This window comes from Armigeres subalbatus, chromosome 3 (genome assembly GCF_024139115.2).
Source record: "Armigeres subalbatus isolate Guangzhou_Male chromosome 3, GZ_Asu_2, whole genome shotgun sequence".
NCBI lineage: Eukaryota > Metazoa > Arthropoda > Insecta > Diptera > Culicidae > Armigeres > Armigeres subalbatus.
Window position 1 is genome coordinate 323,276,010 of NC_085141.1, and position 18,021 is coordinate 323,294,030.

Below are 18,021 nucleotides of genomic sequence, written 5' to 3' on the forward strand. Positions count from 1 at the left end.
TCTGCCCATCTCGCTCGCTGCGCTCCACGCCGTCTCGTACCTGCCGGATCGGAAGCGAACACCATCTTTGCAGGGTTGCTGTCCGACATTCTTGCAACATGTCCTGCCCATCGTACCCTTCCGGCTTTAGCTACCTTCTGGATACTGGGTTCGCCGTAGAGTTGGGCGAGCTCATGGTTCATTCTTCGCCGCCACACACCGTCTTCTTGCACACCGCCAAAGATGGTCCTAAGCACCCGTCTCTCGAATACTCCGAGTGCTTGCAAGTCCTCCTCGAGCATTGTCCATGTTTCATGTCCGTAGAGGACAACCGGTCTTATTAGCGTCTTGTATATGACACATTTGGTGCGGTGGCGAATCTTTTTCGACCGCAGTTTCTTCTAGAGCCCGTAGTAGGCCCGACTTCCACAGATGATGCGCCTTCGTATTTCACGACTAACGTTGTTGTCAGCCATTAGCAAGGATCCGAGGTAGACGAATTCCTCGACCACCTCGAAGGTATCCCCGTCTATCGTAACACTGCTTCCCAGGCGGGCCCTGTCGCGCTCAGTTCCGCCCACAAGAATGTACTTTGTCTTTGACGCATTCACCACCAGTCCAACTTTTGTTGCTTCACGTTTCAGGCGGGTGTAAAGTTCTGCCACCTTTCCAAATGTTCGGCCGACAATGTCCATGTCATCCGCGAAGCAAATAAATTGACTGGATCTGTTGAAAATCGTACCCCGGCTGTTACACCCGGCTCTCCGCATGACACCTTCTAGCACAATGTTGAACAACAGGCACGAAAGTCCATCACCTTGTCTTAGTCCCCGGCGCGATTCGAACGAACTGGAGCGTTCGCCCGAAATTTTCACACAGTTTTGCACACCATCCACCGTTGCTTTGATCAGTCTGGTAAGCTTCCCAGGGAAGCTGTTCTCGTCCATAATTTTCCATAGCTCTACGCGGTCTATACTGTCGTATGCCGCCTTGAAATCAACGCACAGATGGTGCGTTGGGACCTGGTATTCACGGCATTTTTGAAGGATTTGCCGTACAGTAAAGATCTGGTCCGTTGTCGAGCGGCCGTCAACGAAGCCGGCTTGATAACTTTCCACGAACTCATTCACTAATGGTGACAGACGACGGAAGATGATCTGAAATATCACTTTGTAGGCGGCATTAAGGATGGTGATCGCTCGAAAGTTCTCACACTCCAGTTTGTCGCCTTTCTTGTAGATGGGGCATATAACCCCTTCCTTCCACTCCTCCGGTAGCTGTTCGGTTTCCCAGATTCTGACTATCAGTTTGTGCAGGCAAGTGGCCAGCTTTTCCGGGCCCATCTTGATGAGCTCAGCTCCGATACCATCCTTACCAGCTGCTTTATTGGTCTTTAGCTGTTGAATGGCATCCTTAACTTCCCTCAAGGTGGGGGCTGGTTGGCTTCCATCGTCCGCTGAACTGACGTTGTCATCTCCTCCGCTGCCTTGACTTTCACTGCCTGTTCTCTCAGCGCCATTCAGATGTTCCTCGTAGTGCTGCTTCCACCTTTCGATCACCACACGTTCGTCCGTCAAGATGCTCCCATTCTTATCCCGGCACATTTCGGCTCGCGGCACGAAGCCTTTGCGGGATGCGTTGAGCTTCTGATAGAACTTGCGTGTATCTTGAGAACGGCACAGCTGTTCCATCTCCTCGCACTCCGCTTCTTCCAGGCGGCGTTTCTTCTCCTGAAAAAAGGCGGGTCTGCTGTCTCCGCTTCCGTCTATAACGTTCCACGTTCTGCCGGGTACCTTGCTGCAGCGCGACCGCCCGCGCTGCGTCCTTCTCCTCCAGAATCTGTCTGCACTCTTCGTCGAACCAATCGTTCCGTCGACTTCGACCCACATACCCGACGTTGTTCTCCGCTGCGTCGTTAATGGCTGCTTTAACTGTACTCCAGCAGTCCTCAAGAGGGGCCCCATCGAGCTCACCCTCTTCCGGCAACGCTGCCTCGAGATCGTATACCTTTGTATTTGACATCTCACACTAGCGCCTTCTGTTGACATTGTCGTACTAAACTTTGTTTCGTATAACATGTACGTTAGGTGGTGGTAAAATAGCTGGGCGATGGATTTTAAAACAAATTGTTCTAGCTGTTACGTCTGTTTGTCTGTGCTATAAGGTAGAGTTGTAGAAAAACCTTCGCACTAGAAGTCCACCATACAACATATTTTGAAATTCAGCTTCTGGAATTTGTTATTGACAAACTACTAAATGATCGAACGCAAATTACTGAATGATCGTTAACATCCTTGATTTCAAGCTTGGTGCCCAGTATGTACCATACCATTGGGTATGGTGTCATACCATTGGGCTGGCCGACGTTTGATTATTGGTTTCCGCGGTTGACAACTGTTGGCCTCCGTTCTCCGGCCGGCAGACAACCCCCAGTGAGCGGTGCGTAGTGTACAAGATGATCGTCCCCGAGTTTGGCAAGCCCTTCCGAGTGCCGGGACTTCTACGTTTTCCCTGAAGGTACTTTCCTGCCCAAATCGACGGGCGGTACTGCGCCAATAACGCCATTTTGTCATACGGCGTCCTGACAACGACAGCTATTGTTCGTCCCAGTTCCCACGCATCGTGCCAACGAACGCAGTGTTATCGGGTTCCGTCAACGGTTGGAAATTCCGGAATTTCCCCGGCCATAAGATCGTCCAGAAGTAACGCCTGGCGAACGCCGCCGGGTCATTCGACGACCATCCGGCCGCACAACGCGCCAGTGCCTAGCGTCATCTGCCATAGGTCCGCCGCTAACCGACCAAGCCATCGCCACTGTATCTCATCGCCGCTCATACTTACTTACTTACTTTACTTATGGATCCTGTACACCTCCGGTGGTGCAAGATCTCCATCCTGAGCGTTGTCCGGCTATCGCTTTAACCTGTTGCCAGGTTAGATTTCGGTCGACTTCTTTTATTTCTTTATTGATTTCTTTCTCAGCCGCTCACACCGCTCCGGGTCATTCGACGACCATCCGGCCGCACGACGCTCCAGTGCCTATCGTCATCTGCCATAGGGCCGACGCTAACTGATCAAGCCACTGTATCTCATCGCCGAATAAACCAAAAAGGTAAAGTGTAAAGAATAAAGTTTTATATAAGGTACACTGGGGGAAGTGGAAAAGGAAGAATCGATAGTGCATGTTTGAATTAGTGTAAAACCAGTTTAAATGATCTAAATGGGTTCAATCAAAATGGGCTATCAAAAACAGTCAATTTTGCACCAACTGTGTGGTAATTCATACCATTTTGGTCGCTTGAAATTCATGGAAATAGATTTTAAAATTAGGAGTTCACCTGTCATAAGACGAGTTTATACAATCCCATTGAATTCCACCACTTAATTGTATCTTGACAGATACGTATTTCGACCTCAACAGTAAGGCCGTCTGCAGTGTCTCGTACTTGACTCGACTTCGAGTCTACACTTTTTGTGTAAGGACTATAAGCATATGCGGTATTTCGAGAAATTTCGTTTCAGGTGGTTCGAAACGAAATTCCGCGGAATTTCTTCTGATTTCTTGATTTCGTTTCGTTTCGTAAAATTACAAAAATTTCGCTAGAAAAAAACTAGCTTCTAACGAAATTTAACGGAATTTCGCGGAATTTTGAAACAAAACTTCGAAAGTTGAACCGTACTTTATATTTTCAAAAAATTTGGCTGCGCCGCTGAACAAAATCACGAAAAAACAGCTTTTTGTTTTTACATTTTTATGTTACACATCTTTTTCTATTAACGCTTACTATATTATCCCATTATGAGTCGACACATACGTGTTTAGTTTTCTTCTATGAAACGTCTTCGGTGTTTTGTTAGAAATATCTAAAAGAAAACGAAAAGTATCTTTAACTATTCTATCTTATGTTTTACAAAAGTGATCCGACTCAATATTTAAGACGTCAGGCTTAGAGTGTAAATTTAATTGGATATAAATCAGATAAGTATAACTTTGTTAAAGCGGCAAAGTCGTGGCGTGGATTCCTAGGGCTCTTTTAAATTTTTAGCGCCTCTTTCTTATTAAAGGCCAATTTATTCACCTCCACGTAGGCCTCAAACCAGGTTTAAGTGTATGAGTAAGCACTGCTTAAGAGTTAGGAAGACCCTAAGGAAAACATAATGCAACGTTTTACGTTCAGCAACAATTAGAATCTTACCTAAAAGAAAAGTTCAAAGGATTAAAGGTACTCCACCAAACAGTCAATATTCGGCGAATCATGTACATACAGCCCCCAAGATTTAAACTCTGTGATATTATTTGATGCACAATATGAGTGCAGAATTCGACTTCGAGTCAAGTACGAGACACTGAAGACGGCCTTACTGTTGAGGTCGAAATACGTATCTGTCAAGATACAAATAAGTGGTGGAATTCAATGGGATTGTATAAACTCGTCTTATGACAGGTGAAAACATTCCACTAAAAAGCTCAAAATAATTTTCTTATCAATTAGGAGTTGTTTTTCCACTTAACCCAGTGGGATGAGGTAAGTGGAAAACCCATGTTACCTTGACCTTCAATAGTGATGAGTAGTTATATATAACTAAAATCAATAAGATAATTGCTCTGAGTATCTTTTGTGGAATAATTTCATTACCTTAACGGAATAGATCCTCAAGGAATTCTCGTAATAGCTAGGGAAGAGCTGCATGGCTTTGCCTTCTCGAACACTAAGTGTACGTAAAATCTATATGTTCGCCCCAAAGATGAACTTATTAAAGGAAAAATGGGACTTACAAGGTTATAGACTAATCAACTTAGTTGACGAATTAAGATGCTGTCTGTATGTGCGTATTTGTATGTATGTGTGTGCGCAAAGCACGTACAAAATTAACAGTTATTCTTAAGCACTTGTCCTTAACCAATTTGTTCGCAAAAAAATTGCATTCAACTGCGAAACTTGTTATGAATAAAAATTAGTGTGAATTATAGAATATATTTACCTATCAGTGCTATTTTTAACTTTCTTATACATTTCTTTCATATGTAAAACATGTGAAAGGCGTCAATACCGATAGGTGGATTAATCAGGCATTTTCTCATTTATATTAGTCCAATCACCACTCGATAACAAAGAAGGAACATATTAAGACTAACAGCTATCGAAATAAACTCTGGAGGGAAGAAACAAATTGCGTAATTAGAACACTATCCACTTCCCCCGCAGTGTTCAATACCTGGGGTAAGCGTAAAATCTTTGAATTATTTGCTTTCTTGGTACAAACCACTACCAATTGAATGGGATTAGTATGTGATTGTATTATAATGGTTACCTGTGATATAAATTCACTGGAAAAAGGGACAATTGGTGCAAATAAAAATTGATTTTATGAATGCAAAAATCAACTTTTCGCGAAACCTAAAATTATAGTTCAAGCGTTATACAAATTACAAATTATACAAATTTGAACATAGTATTAGTGTGAGCATCAAAGTATATTCTTGCATAATGTTATGATGTGGTTAAAACTGTAAAGTATGTACAATTCCAATTTTTCGAGTCGATTTTTACACTTACCCCCTTTTTCCACTTCCCCCAGTGTACTTACATTCCCTACAATTCGAAATCTCCCCTCGCTTACATACCCTGGGACCCGGGAAAAGGAGGCCTTTCGAGCCCACCCCGGAAGTTGCCGTTGGTCAGACCAGCAGCTTGGGGTCTAGGCTAGTCCCCTTCCGGGACAGCAAGAAATCCCGGGGTCATAACGTTTCAATATATAAAAAAGAATTTATGTCTGTCTGAGGCGTGAAAATTTGAATGCAGACGTTTTTGGGGCCGGGAAGGCTCTTAAAATCGGAACGTCCCTAATTCAACAAAAGAAAAATTCTCGTGGAAATTCTGAATTTTCTATGAGATTAACAGAAACTTCTGATTCTGAACAAAGAAATGAAAAAAATCAGAATAATTTCCCGTAAAAACATATTTTTTCGAATTTCCCATGTCAATTCGGAATAATAATCAACGAAAATTCAACAAATTTTCTAGAAAATTCAGTCGGATACAAAAGTGAGTTCAGTATCGCCAGTATCAACACTCCATCAAATTTTGTTAAGAAAATTATTTTGAGCTTTTTAGTGGAATGTCTTCACTTGTCTCACGAGCTTGTACAATCCCAGAAAATGATCGCTGCTTACACTATTTATACTATGCGTAGGTATAATAATTTATCTAGGTACTTATCTAGGTACAATAGAAAAGTAAGGTTCAAAGAACATATTGCAGAAGTAAGTAAGGCTAAGAGGGAAACTGAAAAGGGAATAAATTATGAGTTTAAGTCTAAGCTAACTGAACACGTATATTAGGAAAATCATTCGGGAGAAAGACGGGAGAAAGAAGGAAGAAAACGAAAGGAAGAAAAAGTAGAAGGAAGAAGCAAGTAGAAAGAAAGAAGACGGGAGAAAGAAGAAAGAGGAAGGAAGAAGGAAGAAGTAAAGAGGAAAAGGGAAGAAGGAAGGAGGAAAATGGAAGAAGGAAGAAAATGGAAGAAAGATGAAGAAGGAAGGAAAAAAAGAAGGAAGAAGCAAGCATAAAGAAGAAAGACGGGAGAAAGAAGGAAGAAAACGAAAGAAAGAAGGAAGAAGGAATGAGGAAGTAGGAAGAAAGAGAAAGGATGAGAGAAGGAAGAAGAAAGAAGAAGGAAGAAGCAAGGAGAAAGAAGGAAGAAGGAAGAAGAAAGAAAGAAGAAGGAAGAAGACAGACAGAAGAAGGGAGAAGCAAGAAGGGAGATGGAAGAAGGTGTAAGGTGAAGTAAGAACTTCTCATTTTCACTTTTTGCTTATTTTTGCTAATTTGGCCTAATGGCCATTCGGCCAAATGGTCTTCGGTCTAATTGCCTGATATCAACACCCGTTCAGCAAATAAATTTTTCGACCGTATGACTTTTTCTTTCCGAATGACCAGTTAGGGTAAACGCTTTTGCCAAATGAAATTTTCAACCAAACCGTTTTTGGTTTAATAACCGTTTCGTCCAAAAGTACAGTTCGGGTCGATGACTTTCAGCTTAACACGTAATTCGATCAAATGGCTTTCCGCTGGAAGGTTTTGTCAAATGACCCTTCCTCCTATTTAATAATTTCTTGTGGAATTACAAAAAAAACTTATAGACAACAAAAACTCCGTAAAATTTTACGTTCAAATACCGAAAAGTTGATTTCACGTAGAAATTCTAAAGTTTTAGTAGTTCCTCGTGGAAATTCCGAATAATTTAACGAATGAATTAAAAAAAAATGCGAGCAAAATTCAAAGAATTTCATATTGAATTTCCGAATCTTGTTCTCATTACCACATTTTTTTGTTGAAATCCCCATTTTGAGTTCTGAAGAATTTTCCGTCGAAATTCCGAAGAATTTCTCATGAAAACTTTTCTCGCAATTACTTCGAAGAATTTTCTGTGTAAATTTTGAAGAACAATCAACAGAAATTCCGAAAAACTTTCCGTGCATATTTTAAACCTTGTGCGGCCGACGGGGCACCCGTGTTCCTTTTTCAAGTTTTCAAGTGGTGATATTTCAATGAATTTTTATAGCTGAAAGCTGAAACTCGGTGACATCTAAGAACTCCATAAAATTTAGCATCTGTGAGAAAATCACGTTGATACAGTGAGGAGGGACGTGGGGAGGGGCATCTGATTTTTTTTACCACGTGGATGGCCGACAGGGTACCCGTGTTCCCATAAATTGATATTTTCATAACTTTAACAATTTTCAACCGATTTAGATAATTTTGACAGTTTTGGAAACAGAAGCTCATATACTTTTTGCCCATTGTCAAGGTTTACAGCTTTTGTCTATGGTTATATAAGAAATCTATGAAGTAAGGCTTAAGAGTCTACACACGTAACCGAAGGACTATCAACCAGTTTCAAATATATTACATGCTCATTGCGCTTCTTAGAATAGTCGGTGTTCACAGTATATATTCTGGTTCTCCAAAAACCCCTGGAGTAAGGCCTAAGTCATCCAAAAAATCCCTGGAATAAGATCTTATGGTCTGCTAACGTAACCAAAGGTCTATCGTGTAAAATCAAAAACGGTACATGCTCTTTATGGTGCTTAGCATATAATGCTTTCACAGTATATGCCCTTTTCTTAAAACATGTTTGCATTCCAAGAAGTTCTTGTTGCTGTCATTGATTCCAGGTAGTCTACGAACTCCATACAGTCAAGGTCTTCGGATCAATCTCCGTAATGGAGGCAGTTTTCGAATAAAATCGGGTTAGGCAAAATCAGGGGTAGACAAAATCGGGTCAACCTCATCTGAGTGAATGTACGCATTCCTAGTACAGTAGCCGTTCGATAACTGCAAAATGTTTACTTTTGTGCAGCGCAATGCAGCTGTCATTGAGTCTGACATCGGTTTGAAGTTTAGCGGTCCGATAACTGTAAAACTATTGCAACTATCGAATTGCAGTTAAAAAGCATTGCAGTTAAATGACTTGCAGTTATCGAACGTCTGCTGTAGTTTTTGTTTTTGCCATGGTACTAGGTAGTCTATGAACTCCATATAGGAATGATCTGCAGATCAACCCACGAACGGAAGGCTATTGGTATATGTTTGCATTTCAAGTAGTTCAAGTTGTTGTCATTAGCTCTGGGCAGTTATTGAAGAATGAACAAGATGTGAAACCTCATCTTGATATATTAGCATTCCACGTAGTTAATGTTGTCTTGTTGTTGTTGGTTCCAGGTAGTATACAAACTTCATTCATATCACTAATATGAAGTTGTATATTCTTTGGGAATGCAAAATGTAAATAAATTGGAACGATACAACTTCACGTCGAAAACGTGAGGGAAAAACGGGATAATATCGCAGAGATCATGTACCATATTAAAATTATATTAAGGACACTCCTCACGGAATCCAAGTTTCAAAGTGCTCGCGTTTTCGGGGGCACACCAATCGATACGGAGGCGGCGCACAACTGTCATTTTTGTTGAATTAGCTTTGCTGCGTCGCAGCATGCGTGAAATAATAAAAATGACAGTTGTGCGTTGCTTCCGTATCGAGTGGTGTGCCCCCGAAAACGCGAGCACTTTGATATTTGGATTCCGTAAGGAGTGACCTTAAAGACCCACTAGATATTCGTGTAAGCCTAGAAGTCTTACTCCATACATTTCTAGGATGACCATTAGCATATGCCATGAACGCATTTTATTCATGGACCCCAAAGGCATATACCAAATTTAAAACAGGCTGATATATCTCTGGTGTAGATCCTAATGCCTTACTTCAGGGTTTTCTTGGATGACCATGAACATTTGAAATGGGTGCATTCTATTCTACGTACCGTAAAAGGCATGTATAACTATTCAAATAGGCCGAAAGAACTCTGGTTACGCGTGAAGTTCTTGAGGATTGTTCAAGTTTTCTCTTGGATACCCATGAACATATGCAATGAAAGCGGTATATTCTATGTACCACAAAGGGCATATGCCACTTTTGAAACAATCCGAAAGTTATCTGGTTACGTGTGAAGATCCTGAGGCCTATTCTAGCATTTTCTTGGAAGACCATAAACATATGCAATGGACATATTCTATTCTATGTACCACAAAGGGCATGTAACATTTTTGAAACAAGCCAAAAGATCTCTGGGTACCCATGCAGATTTTAAGGCCTATTCCAGGGTTATCTTGGATGACCTATGAACCTATGCAATGGACACAATCTATTCTATGTACCACGAAGGGCATATAACACTTTTGAAAAAATCTGAAAGATCTTTGGTTACGCGTGTAGATCTTAAGGCCTTTTCCAGGTTTTTTTTTTGGATGACCATGAACATGTGCAATGAAGGCGCCAGAGGACTTATCCGAGAGATTTCTTCGATAGCGCAGAACATATGTAGTGATCACATTTGATTTCAAGATGCGCAAAGAGCATGTACCACTTTTGAGACAAGTCCATAGACCCATGATTACGAGTGTAGACCTTAAGGCTTTACTCCAGAGATTTCTTGGATGACTCGGAACATATACTGTGAACGCATTCTATGCTAAGTACCACATAGAGCATGTACCGTATTTGAATTTGCATAATAGGCCTTTGGTTACGCGAGTAGATCTTTAGGCTTTACTCCAGAGATTTATCGGATGACTAAGACCTCATTTCAGGGATTTTTGCATTACCCGAAGCATATACTGTGAACACCTTCAATTCTAAGAAGCGCAAAGAGCTTGTAGCATATATGAAACTGGTTGAATAGCCTTTGGTTACGCGTGTAGACTCCGAGGCCTTACTTCAAAGATTTCTTGTATAACCATGGGCATAAGCTATAAACCTTGAAAATGGGCAAAAAGTATATGAGTTTCTGTTTCCAAAACTGTCAAAATTATCCAAATTGGTTGAAAATTGTTGAAGTTATGAGAATATCAATTTATGGGAGCACGGGTACCCTGTCGGCCATCCACGTGTGTTTTTTTTTTTGTTGGCCGCATAAGGGTTAAACAATTTAATATAGAAATTTAGAACAATTTTCTGAGATTTTTTTCGTGTAAATTCCAAAGAAATTCTCGTGAAAACTTCAAAGTATTTCCAGTGGAAAATCCGAAAAAAAATTCTCAAACAAGTAATTTGAAAAAAAAAGAGATTTTTTTGGAGAAATTCAAAAAATTCTCCCAATAATGCCTTCAAATATGCAGAAAAAATGCAAAAAAAATATTTACGAAAAAACGAACGCAATGAAAAAAATCGCCACGCCGATTCACGCCGCCGCCGGCTGAAATGGCTCTCGGCGTGACGCCGAAAACGCCACCGCCGCCGAACAAATATATGACAAACGCCGCCGCCGACGATTTTCGGACCGGCGCACACCTCTGATTACCTCAATATGGGGACACTTGATCCCCCATTAGTCATCCATACAAAAATTTGGCGAAAAAATTCAAAAAAATATAAATCTGTTCTTATGCTTCTATTTTTTTTGTAGATTTGACAGATTTGATGAAGGGTTGACAGGAAAAATTATTTATTGCGTAGATATCATAGAAAGGGAATCAAGTCTCACCAAATTTTATTCGAAAATTCCGCGTATTTTGAAGGAAACCTATTTAAAAAATCTGAGTGCACCTTTCTAATTTTATCAAAGCAAGTTCTTGGAGAGGGATCGATTTCCCCAAAAAAATGTTTCCCAACTCTAAAAAATCGATTGTGTATCAATAACAATAATAATTTAAGAACTGTCATACATCAGTAAAGTTAAATCATGTATTTCTTAGAGAGTCTGTGTAGAAATCGCATATGTTTATTTACTTTTGACTGTGATACATCGGAAATCTGAAATGGGGATCAAGTCTACCCAGTCTCACCTACACTTCGTAGTTGCTACTAAGTGACGAACCAGAACAATCGTAGTTGCTCAGGAAACCGATGGATGTAGTATGGGCGTTGTTTTCTAACATTAATGCGTAGAGTTTGAGAACTATAGAACTCTAGAAGAAATGGTCGATAACGCAATGGCCACGTCCATACGATCTTTCGGGTATGGGAATGATGATGCAGTCCAGTATAGAACATCGTTGCAATTCCCATGAGTTCATGCGGAATTTGGGGGTTATGCTCTTTAGCAGTCTTGGTTAACGGATAAAACAGAATAAATAATATTTTAATTTGAGGCTGAAACGTTTTGTTTCCGGAATAGGATAGGTAAGTTGAAGTAATAAGGTATGGAATCCATTTCCAGTTCTTGCAAATGCTATTCCTTGAGAAACATAGAGAAAGGATACAAAGTAGGAAAAATTCCTACGTGTAAAGCAGAAGCGATAGCCATTTCAACACATACAAAAAAAATCAAAAAATCAAGTAATATAAAAAAACAAAAAAACTGTAACCGTTTGGTTACAAATTGTGGATTTTTGTTTTGTCGTTATGTTGTTGTTTCGGAACCTTCACGTTTCTTGTGCAATAACAGTAGATGCTACCACAGAAACGTTAGGGATTGTACCGCTGTAATTACATGAGGAAGCTACCAAAATCCAGCATGGCATCATGATGTGCAAATGTCATGTTGGATGAAACAGAAATGAAAATAGCGGGAAAATATGGAGGGAATTTCTTTTAAAAGAGGAGCCATTGCCCAAATTCGGCCTCTTAGTATATCAGGCGTCCGTGTGCTGTGAAGTGGAAGTGAAGTGCAGAAAATCAAGTGAACCCCCCCCCTTTTCTAGTGGGAGCTAGTGTGAGCTCCGGGGAAAAAGTGTTCAGGACCTCTTTTCCTACGTCTCTTTTCAAACTGCTTTCCGTCCAGCACACGGCTCGGCCCGCGAAGCCTTCAGGCTTCCGCGCCTAACCGTAAAAGACCGTGGATCCTCAAAGGAGGACCTATATCTCGGGCCGTAGGCTCTAACCGCAAAGGAGATTTCCCCTCTCGGCCGTCCAAGGTGGCTAAGCCACGGCCGGCCGATCGCGCCTACGAGGGAAGACGCCTGCCCACCATCGTCCAGCAACGCCCGCTGGTCCCGTCGGACGACGATGGTCCGCATAGCCGCTCGCCTCGCTATTCCGGCGAGATTTCTGGCCGCACAGCTGGACAGGAGTCGCTGTGCCGGCTATTCCGGCCCCAACAACCGAAGCAGCAGCGGTATGTACCGGTACCAACATAAAAATAGGTAACACTTAACAAATTAACACACAATTTGATAACACAGAACAACACGCACACGCCACAATTAGGAAAAATAAAATTATGTGCAAGTAATGTGAAAATTCTGTGTTGTTAGTTTTTGTTTACCGCGAAAAACCCTTGATTACCCAGTAGTTAGCCGACCCTGGGATTGCCGGAGAGTCTCTTGTGTCCTGGTCTGGCCTGGCTATTGCTAGTTGTCGATTAGTAAAAGGGGGAGTTTCAATTGGCTCCCAGCCAAAAGTCCGCGAACGGTAATCAAGGGTCCGTAGTAGTATACAAAAATCTAACGATTTTGCCGACGGGAGGTGGCAGGGATCCGTGCTTGCACGAATGACATCCACCTTTAATCACTATTCATTCCTTGATGTGGAAAAAAGTGTTTGTACAAGGTTTTTGCCTTCAAAAGAGGTCCTGAGCACATCACGGACACATTTGCGATCGATTGTCGTTTTTTCCGATCAAAAATTCGTTGATGTTGGCAAATTTTGTGTTTCGTGAACCGTTTATTGACTTTTATAACATATATCATAATTATGCTTTACTGGTTATGTCCATTTATTATGACAACGAGCGCGCACTATTTATTTTAATCCGTTTGTTTTGTTTCGTCACTGTGTTTTTATCATTTTATTATCACCCACTTAACCACCACTGATTCTCATAAACAATGACACGCAAGCGACGAGCAAAGGCTGAAACCAATTATATTGCAATAAATTGGCAGCCGTCGACATATGATGCGGACGAATCGGACTTAGATGAATCTTTGGAGATTCCTTGTCCGTTACTTTCGACGCATCCTAACTACCCGCTAGAGGAGTTAGAGCTGGACCTCGAAGAAACTCTGCACACCATTCGGGAGCAGAGGACTTCGGGGATAATGATGCCAGCAGATGTCGTAAAAATTAAAAGAATAATTTATTTATTTATGCGTGACATGGACATCGTCACAAGCGATGCCAATTCTCGCTATTTACCCCCTAGCGCGACATGCGAATTCAGGGAACCGGAGTCGGAACCAGAAGAAAACCATGAATTAATAATTCCTAGTTCCGATTCCGATGAAAACAATATGTCCTTCAGCGAGTCCGAATCCAATTCGGAAGACCAACTTCTGGTCAATAAGGGAACGACAAGAAGCCCAGTGTCACGCTTTTCTTCTGGATATTTTTCTCCCGATTTCACCAGTAAGTCGATGCTTCCTTCATCCGATTTTCCCCGAGACTTACCTGGTAGTGCTTTCCATTCTTCAAATTCCCAATCTTCGAACCCCGAATCCCTACGAAAGCAAACCCGGACTTTTAAGATCCGACGGAAAAAGGCCAACAACAATCTTCGAGCGGAACCCACGGCCAAAGAACTGTGCATGAAAACAACTTCGATTTTGGAACCTAATTCTTCAACGAAAATTCCCTGTTCCGGACGCACACCTGGAACCCACCAAAAGGTATTTTCTTTCAATAAAAAGAAAAACAAATCCAACTAAAAATTCAACAATTTTATTTCTCATTATTTTCCAGTTCCTTACCTATGGCAGATTGCCCAGTTCCGGTGCTGTGTGGGATTATTATTTGCCCCCAGTCACTTGGTGCAATCACCGCCGAAAGGATAAACATCTGGAAAGAAAAAGAGAAACCAATTTTAATCATTTTATAACACTCAAGGACAATGGAATTGTTAGTCGGCTGTGTTAGTTGTAAAGAGAATCAATTAGCTGTTAGTCTAGTCCTAAAGTAGTTTGACCGACGGATGAAAGACTCCGATCAGTCGTTATAAATGGCGAGCATGCAATTAAAAGATCCCACTTACCTGATTTATTACGGGGATCCATACCAGCACTGGTAGGATCGGAGAAGGAGGCGAGGGGTGAATTAAATTGCCCTCATCTTTCTCCACCTATGGAGTTGTTGGAAGGGGATCGCCCAACTTGGATGATTGGCCAAATCTAATAAAAATATTCCAATCATTACTATATGATGGATTTTATTGTGTACACTTTACTTACCTGATTTCATCTTGCAGAGTCAAGATGACTATCACGGTGTCCCGGACCGTTATGGGTTTGCTATTGGCCAATCTTTCATCGGAAAGATTGTTGCCAAATAGCACAACAACCCTGGTTGAATGAAGTCATTCACCTAAAAGAAAACACAAATACATACGAAGATTAGTCTTCGATATGTTTATATAAATCGTACGTACTACTTACCGAAAAGAATATCACTGAAAAGGCTAATTTTATTACTTTTCACTTCACTATATGTTTTCCACTGCACAGCATACCGTAAACATAAATAAACAATGGATATGCTGTGTCAGATTGCATTGACAGATTTATGACGTTTCGGCGAATTGTCACTCACTGACAGTTTGCCCGCCGGCGAATCAATCCCGCCAGGGGGTTCGGCCGTGCACATCCAATGTGATCGAATGTGGTGTATATATTGTAAATAGGGTTGTAAAATTGTTTTTTGATGCGCAACATGTAAATATTGTAAATAATGTTGTCCACCCATAATACGGGATATTTAAATGATTTTAATTTGTTTTATGTATACTTTGCATGTTTTAATTTATTTCATTTTTGTATTTTAATTTGTATATATTGGTGCACGTACGTTATTGTTATTTTATTATATTTATTATTTATATTTTTAATTTGTTGTAAAGCTTTATTATGATATCGCGCGATATAAGTAGAGTAGTTTAGAATTTTAAATTGTTGTTTTGTAAATATTGTAATAGTTTTTAATTGTTTTACATCCACGAACCGATGACGGCCGAAGATGACTTGAGAGAGTGAATTGAAAAAAAAAATGCAAAATCTCTTCGTGCTTTCGCATTTTTTTCATCGGGGTGGTGGATAGTGTAACCGTTTGGTTACAAATTGTGGATTTTTGTTTTGTCATTATGTTGTTGTTTCGGAACCTTCACGTTTCTTGTGCAATAACAGTAGATGCTACCACAGAAACGTTAGGGATTGTACCGCTGTAATTACATGAGGAAGCTACCAAAATCCAACATGGCATCATGATGTGCAAATGTCATGTTGGGTGAAACAGAAATGAAAATAGCGGGAAAATATGGAGGGAATTTCTTTTAAAAGAGGAGCCATTGCCCAAATTCGGGCTCTTAGTAAATCAGGCGTCCGTGTGCTGTGAAGTGGAAGTGAAGTGCAGAAAATCAAGTGAACCCCCCCCCCCCTTTTTCTAGCAGGAGCTAGTGTGAACTCCGGGGAAAAAGTGTTCAGGACCTCTTTTCCTACGTCTTTTTCGAACTGCCAATTCGTCCAGCACACGGCTCGGCCCGCGAAGCCTTCAGGCTTCCGCGCCTAACCGTAAAAGACCGTGGATCCTCAAAGGAGGACCTATATCTCGGGCCGTAGGCTCTAACCGCAAAGGAGATTTCCCCTCTCGGCCGTCCAAGGTGGCTAAGCCACGGCCGGCCGATCGCGCCTACGAGGGAAGACGCCTGCCCACCATCGTCCAGCAACGCCCGCTGGTCCCGTCGGACGACGATTGTCCGCATAGCCGCTCGCCTCGCTATTCCGGCGAGATTTCTGGCCGCACAGCTGGACAGGAGTCGCTGTGCCGGCTATTCCGGCCCCAACAACCGAAGCAGCAGCGGTATGTACCGGTACCAACATAAAAATAGGTAACACTTAACAAATTAACACACAATTTGATAACACAGAACAACACGCACACGCCACAATTAGAAAAAATAAAATTATGTGCAAGTAATGTGAAAATTCTGTGTTGTTAGTTTTTGTTTACCGCGAAAAACCCTTGATTACCCAGTAGTTAGCCGACCCTGGGATTGCCGGAGAGTCTCTTGTGTCCTGGTCTGGCCTGGCTATTGCTAGTTGACGATTCAGGAAACTCTAGTTTCAAAACAGTAATACAAAAAAGTCATTTGCAATTATTTAAGGAGTAATGCGCTAGAATATCAATATCAACAACAAATATCTTTTAAATGTTCTTATGTCTGAAATAATATATGAATTCCCGAAATATCGATATTTTCATTCCAATATGTCGGTGATATCGATACTTTGAAGTATCGGAACGTTCCTAGTTTGAATTGACATGAATGAATTATTAGCAGTGGCTGATTTTCTACCCGCCGCTTTCACATCTAGGCGCTATCGTATATGCGCAAATAGCCGGCAAGAGTTAACCGCCAGAAATTTGTATGGTGAAAGACATCTAACGCGGGTTTTCTCAAAATTAGGAACTTTTCATAAAAAACTATTTGGTACCGGTTATGAAAGATGGTGTCCGCTACTACGCCTACCAAATATTTTTTCGATAATGGTGCTTAATTTTGAGAAATCGAACCTTAGATGCCTTTCGCCATACTGATTTCAGAAAGTTAACTCCTAGTGTGCCGCTTTAAGCACGCTCAAAAAAGGCGATTCATTGATTTCCGTTTTACTTTTGCGTGAAAAATATCAGAAGTCTTCTTCTTATTGGCATTACATCCCCACACTGGGACAGATTTGCCTCACAGCTTAGTGTTCATTAAGCACTTCCACAGTTATTAACTGCGAGGTTTCTAAGCCAAGTTACGATTTTTGCATTCGTATATCACGAGGCGAACACGATGATACTTTTATGCCCAAGGAAGTCGAGACAATTTCCAATCCGAAAATTGCCTAGACCGGCACCAGGAATCGAAACCAGCCACCCTCAGCATGGTCTTGCTTTGTAGCCACGCGTCTTACCGCACGGCTAAGGAGGGCCCCATGGAAGTCTATAGAGAAAGTAAAATTATTCAATTTTTTTGGAAGTAAATTTTACAGTCACAAACTTTTGCCCGGCACTATGTACCGTATATACAATTTTCAGTGCTAAGCCATAATTGCTTTTTATTTGTGCTGTTTTGACCTCCCAAATGAACTTTTCTCGATACATTCGAAGGAGAAAGGCATCATCACCGCTAGGTGGATTAATGTGTTAAGGTTTTTTGGTAATCATACACGCAAAAAACAGCGTTCATGAATACGTGAACTAACGAGTTTACAGTGTATTTTTTCGGGAACAACAGTCACGGATTCGGGAATACAGTCACGTTTTCTGGAACGATCTGGAAAACGTGACTGGTGTTCCCGAATCCATGAATTAAATCACGGTGTATTTTTGCTGGTTCACGAATTCGGGAACGCTTTTTTTTTGCGTGTACGACATTTCTAGATTTTTTTGTCAGGACTAGGCGTTGATGAACATGATTTGTAGTGTTCATGTCATCAATGGATGTGACGAAATAGTCTGATAAACCAACTCTGTATTCTGACAGCAAAAATCATGTTACCGACACTACCGGAGATGAGCCAGCCTCGGGCTGAAAGTCTCCTAAATAAAGACAAAAAAAAGT

The 18,021-nt window shown here is 41.2% G+C and overlaps 1 protein-coding gene across 1 annotated transcript; it reads left to right on the plus strand.

Moving 5' to 3' along the window:
• Positions 1-12,176: 12,176 nt before the first annotated feature.
• LOC134221044 (uncharacterized) lies at positions 12,177-14,258 on the plus strand. The gene has a single exon (XM_062700222.1). It carries the CDS (start codon positions 13,313-13,315, stop codon positions 14,129-14,131), a length of 819 nt encoding a protein of 272 aa, XP_062556206.1. The 5' UTR covers positions 12,177-13,312; the 3' UTR covers positions 14,132-14,258.
• Positions 14,259-18,021: the final 3,763 nt, after the last annotated feature.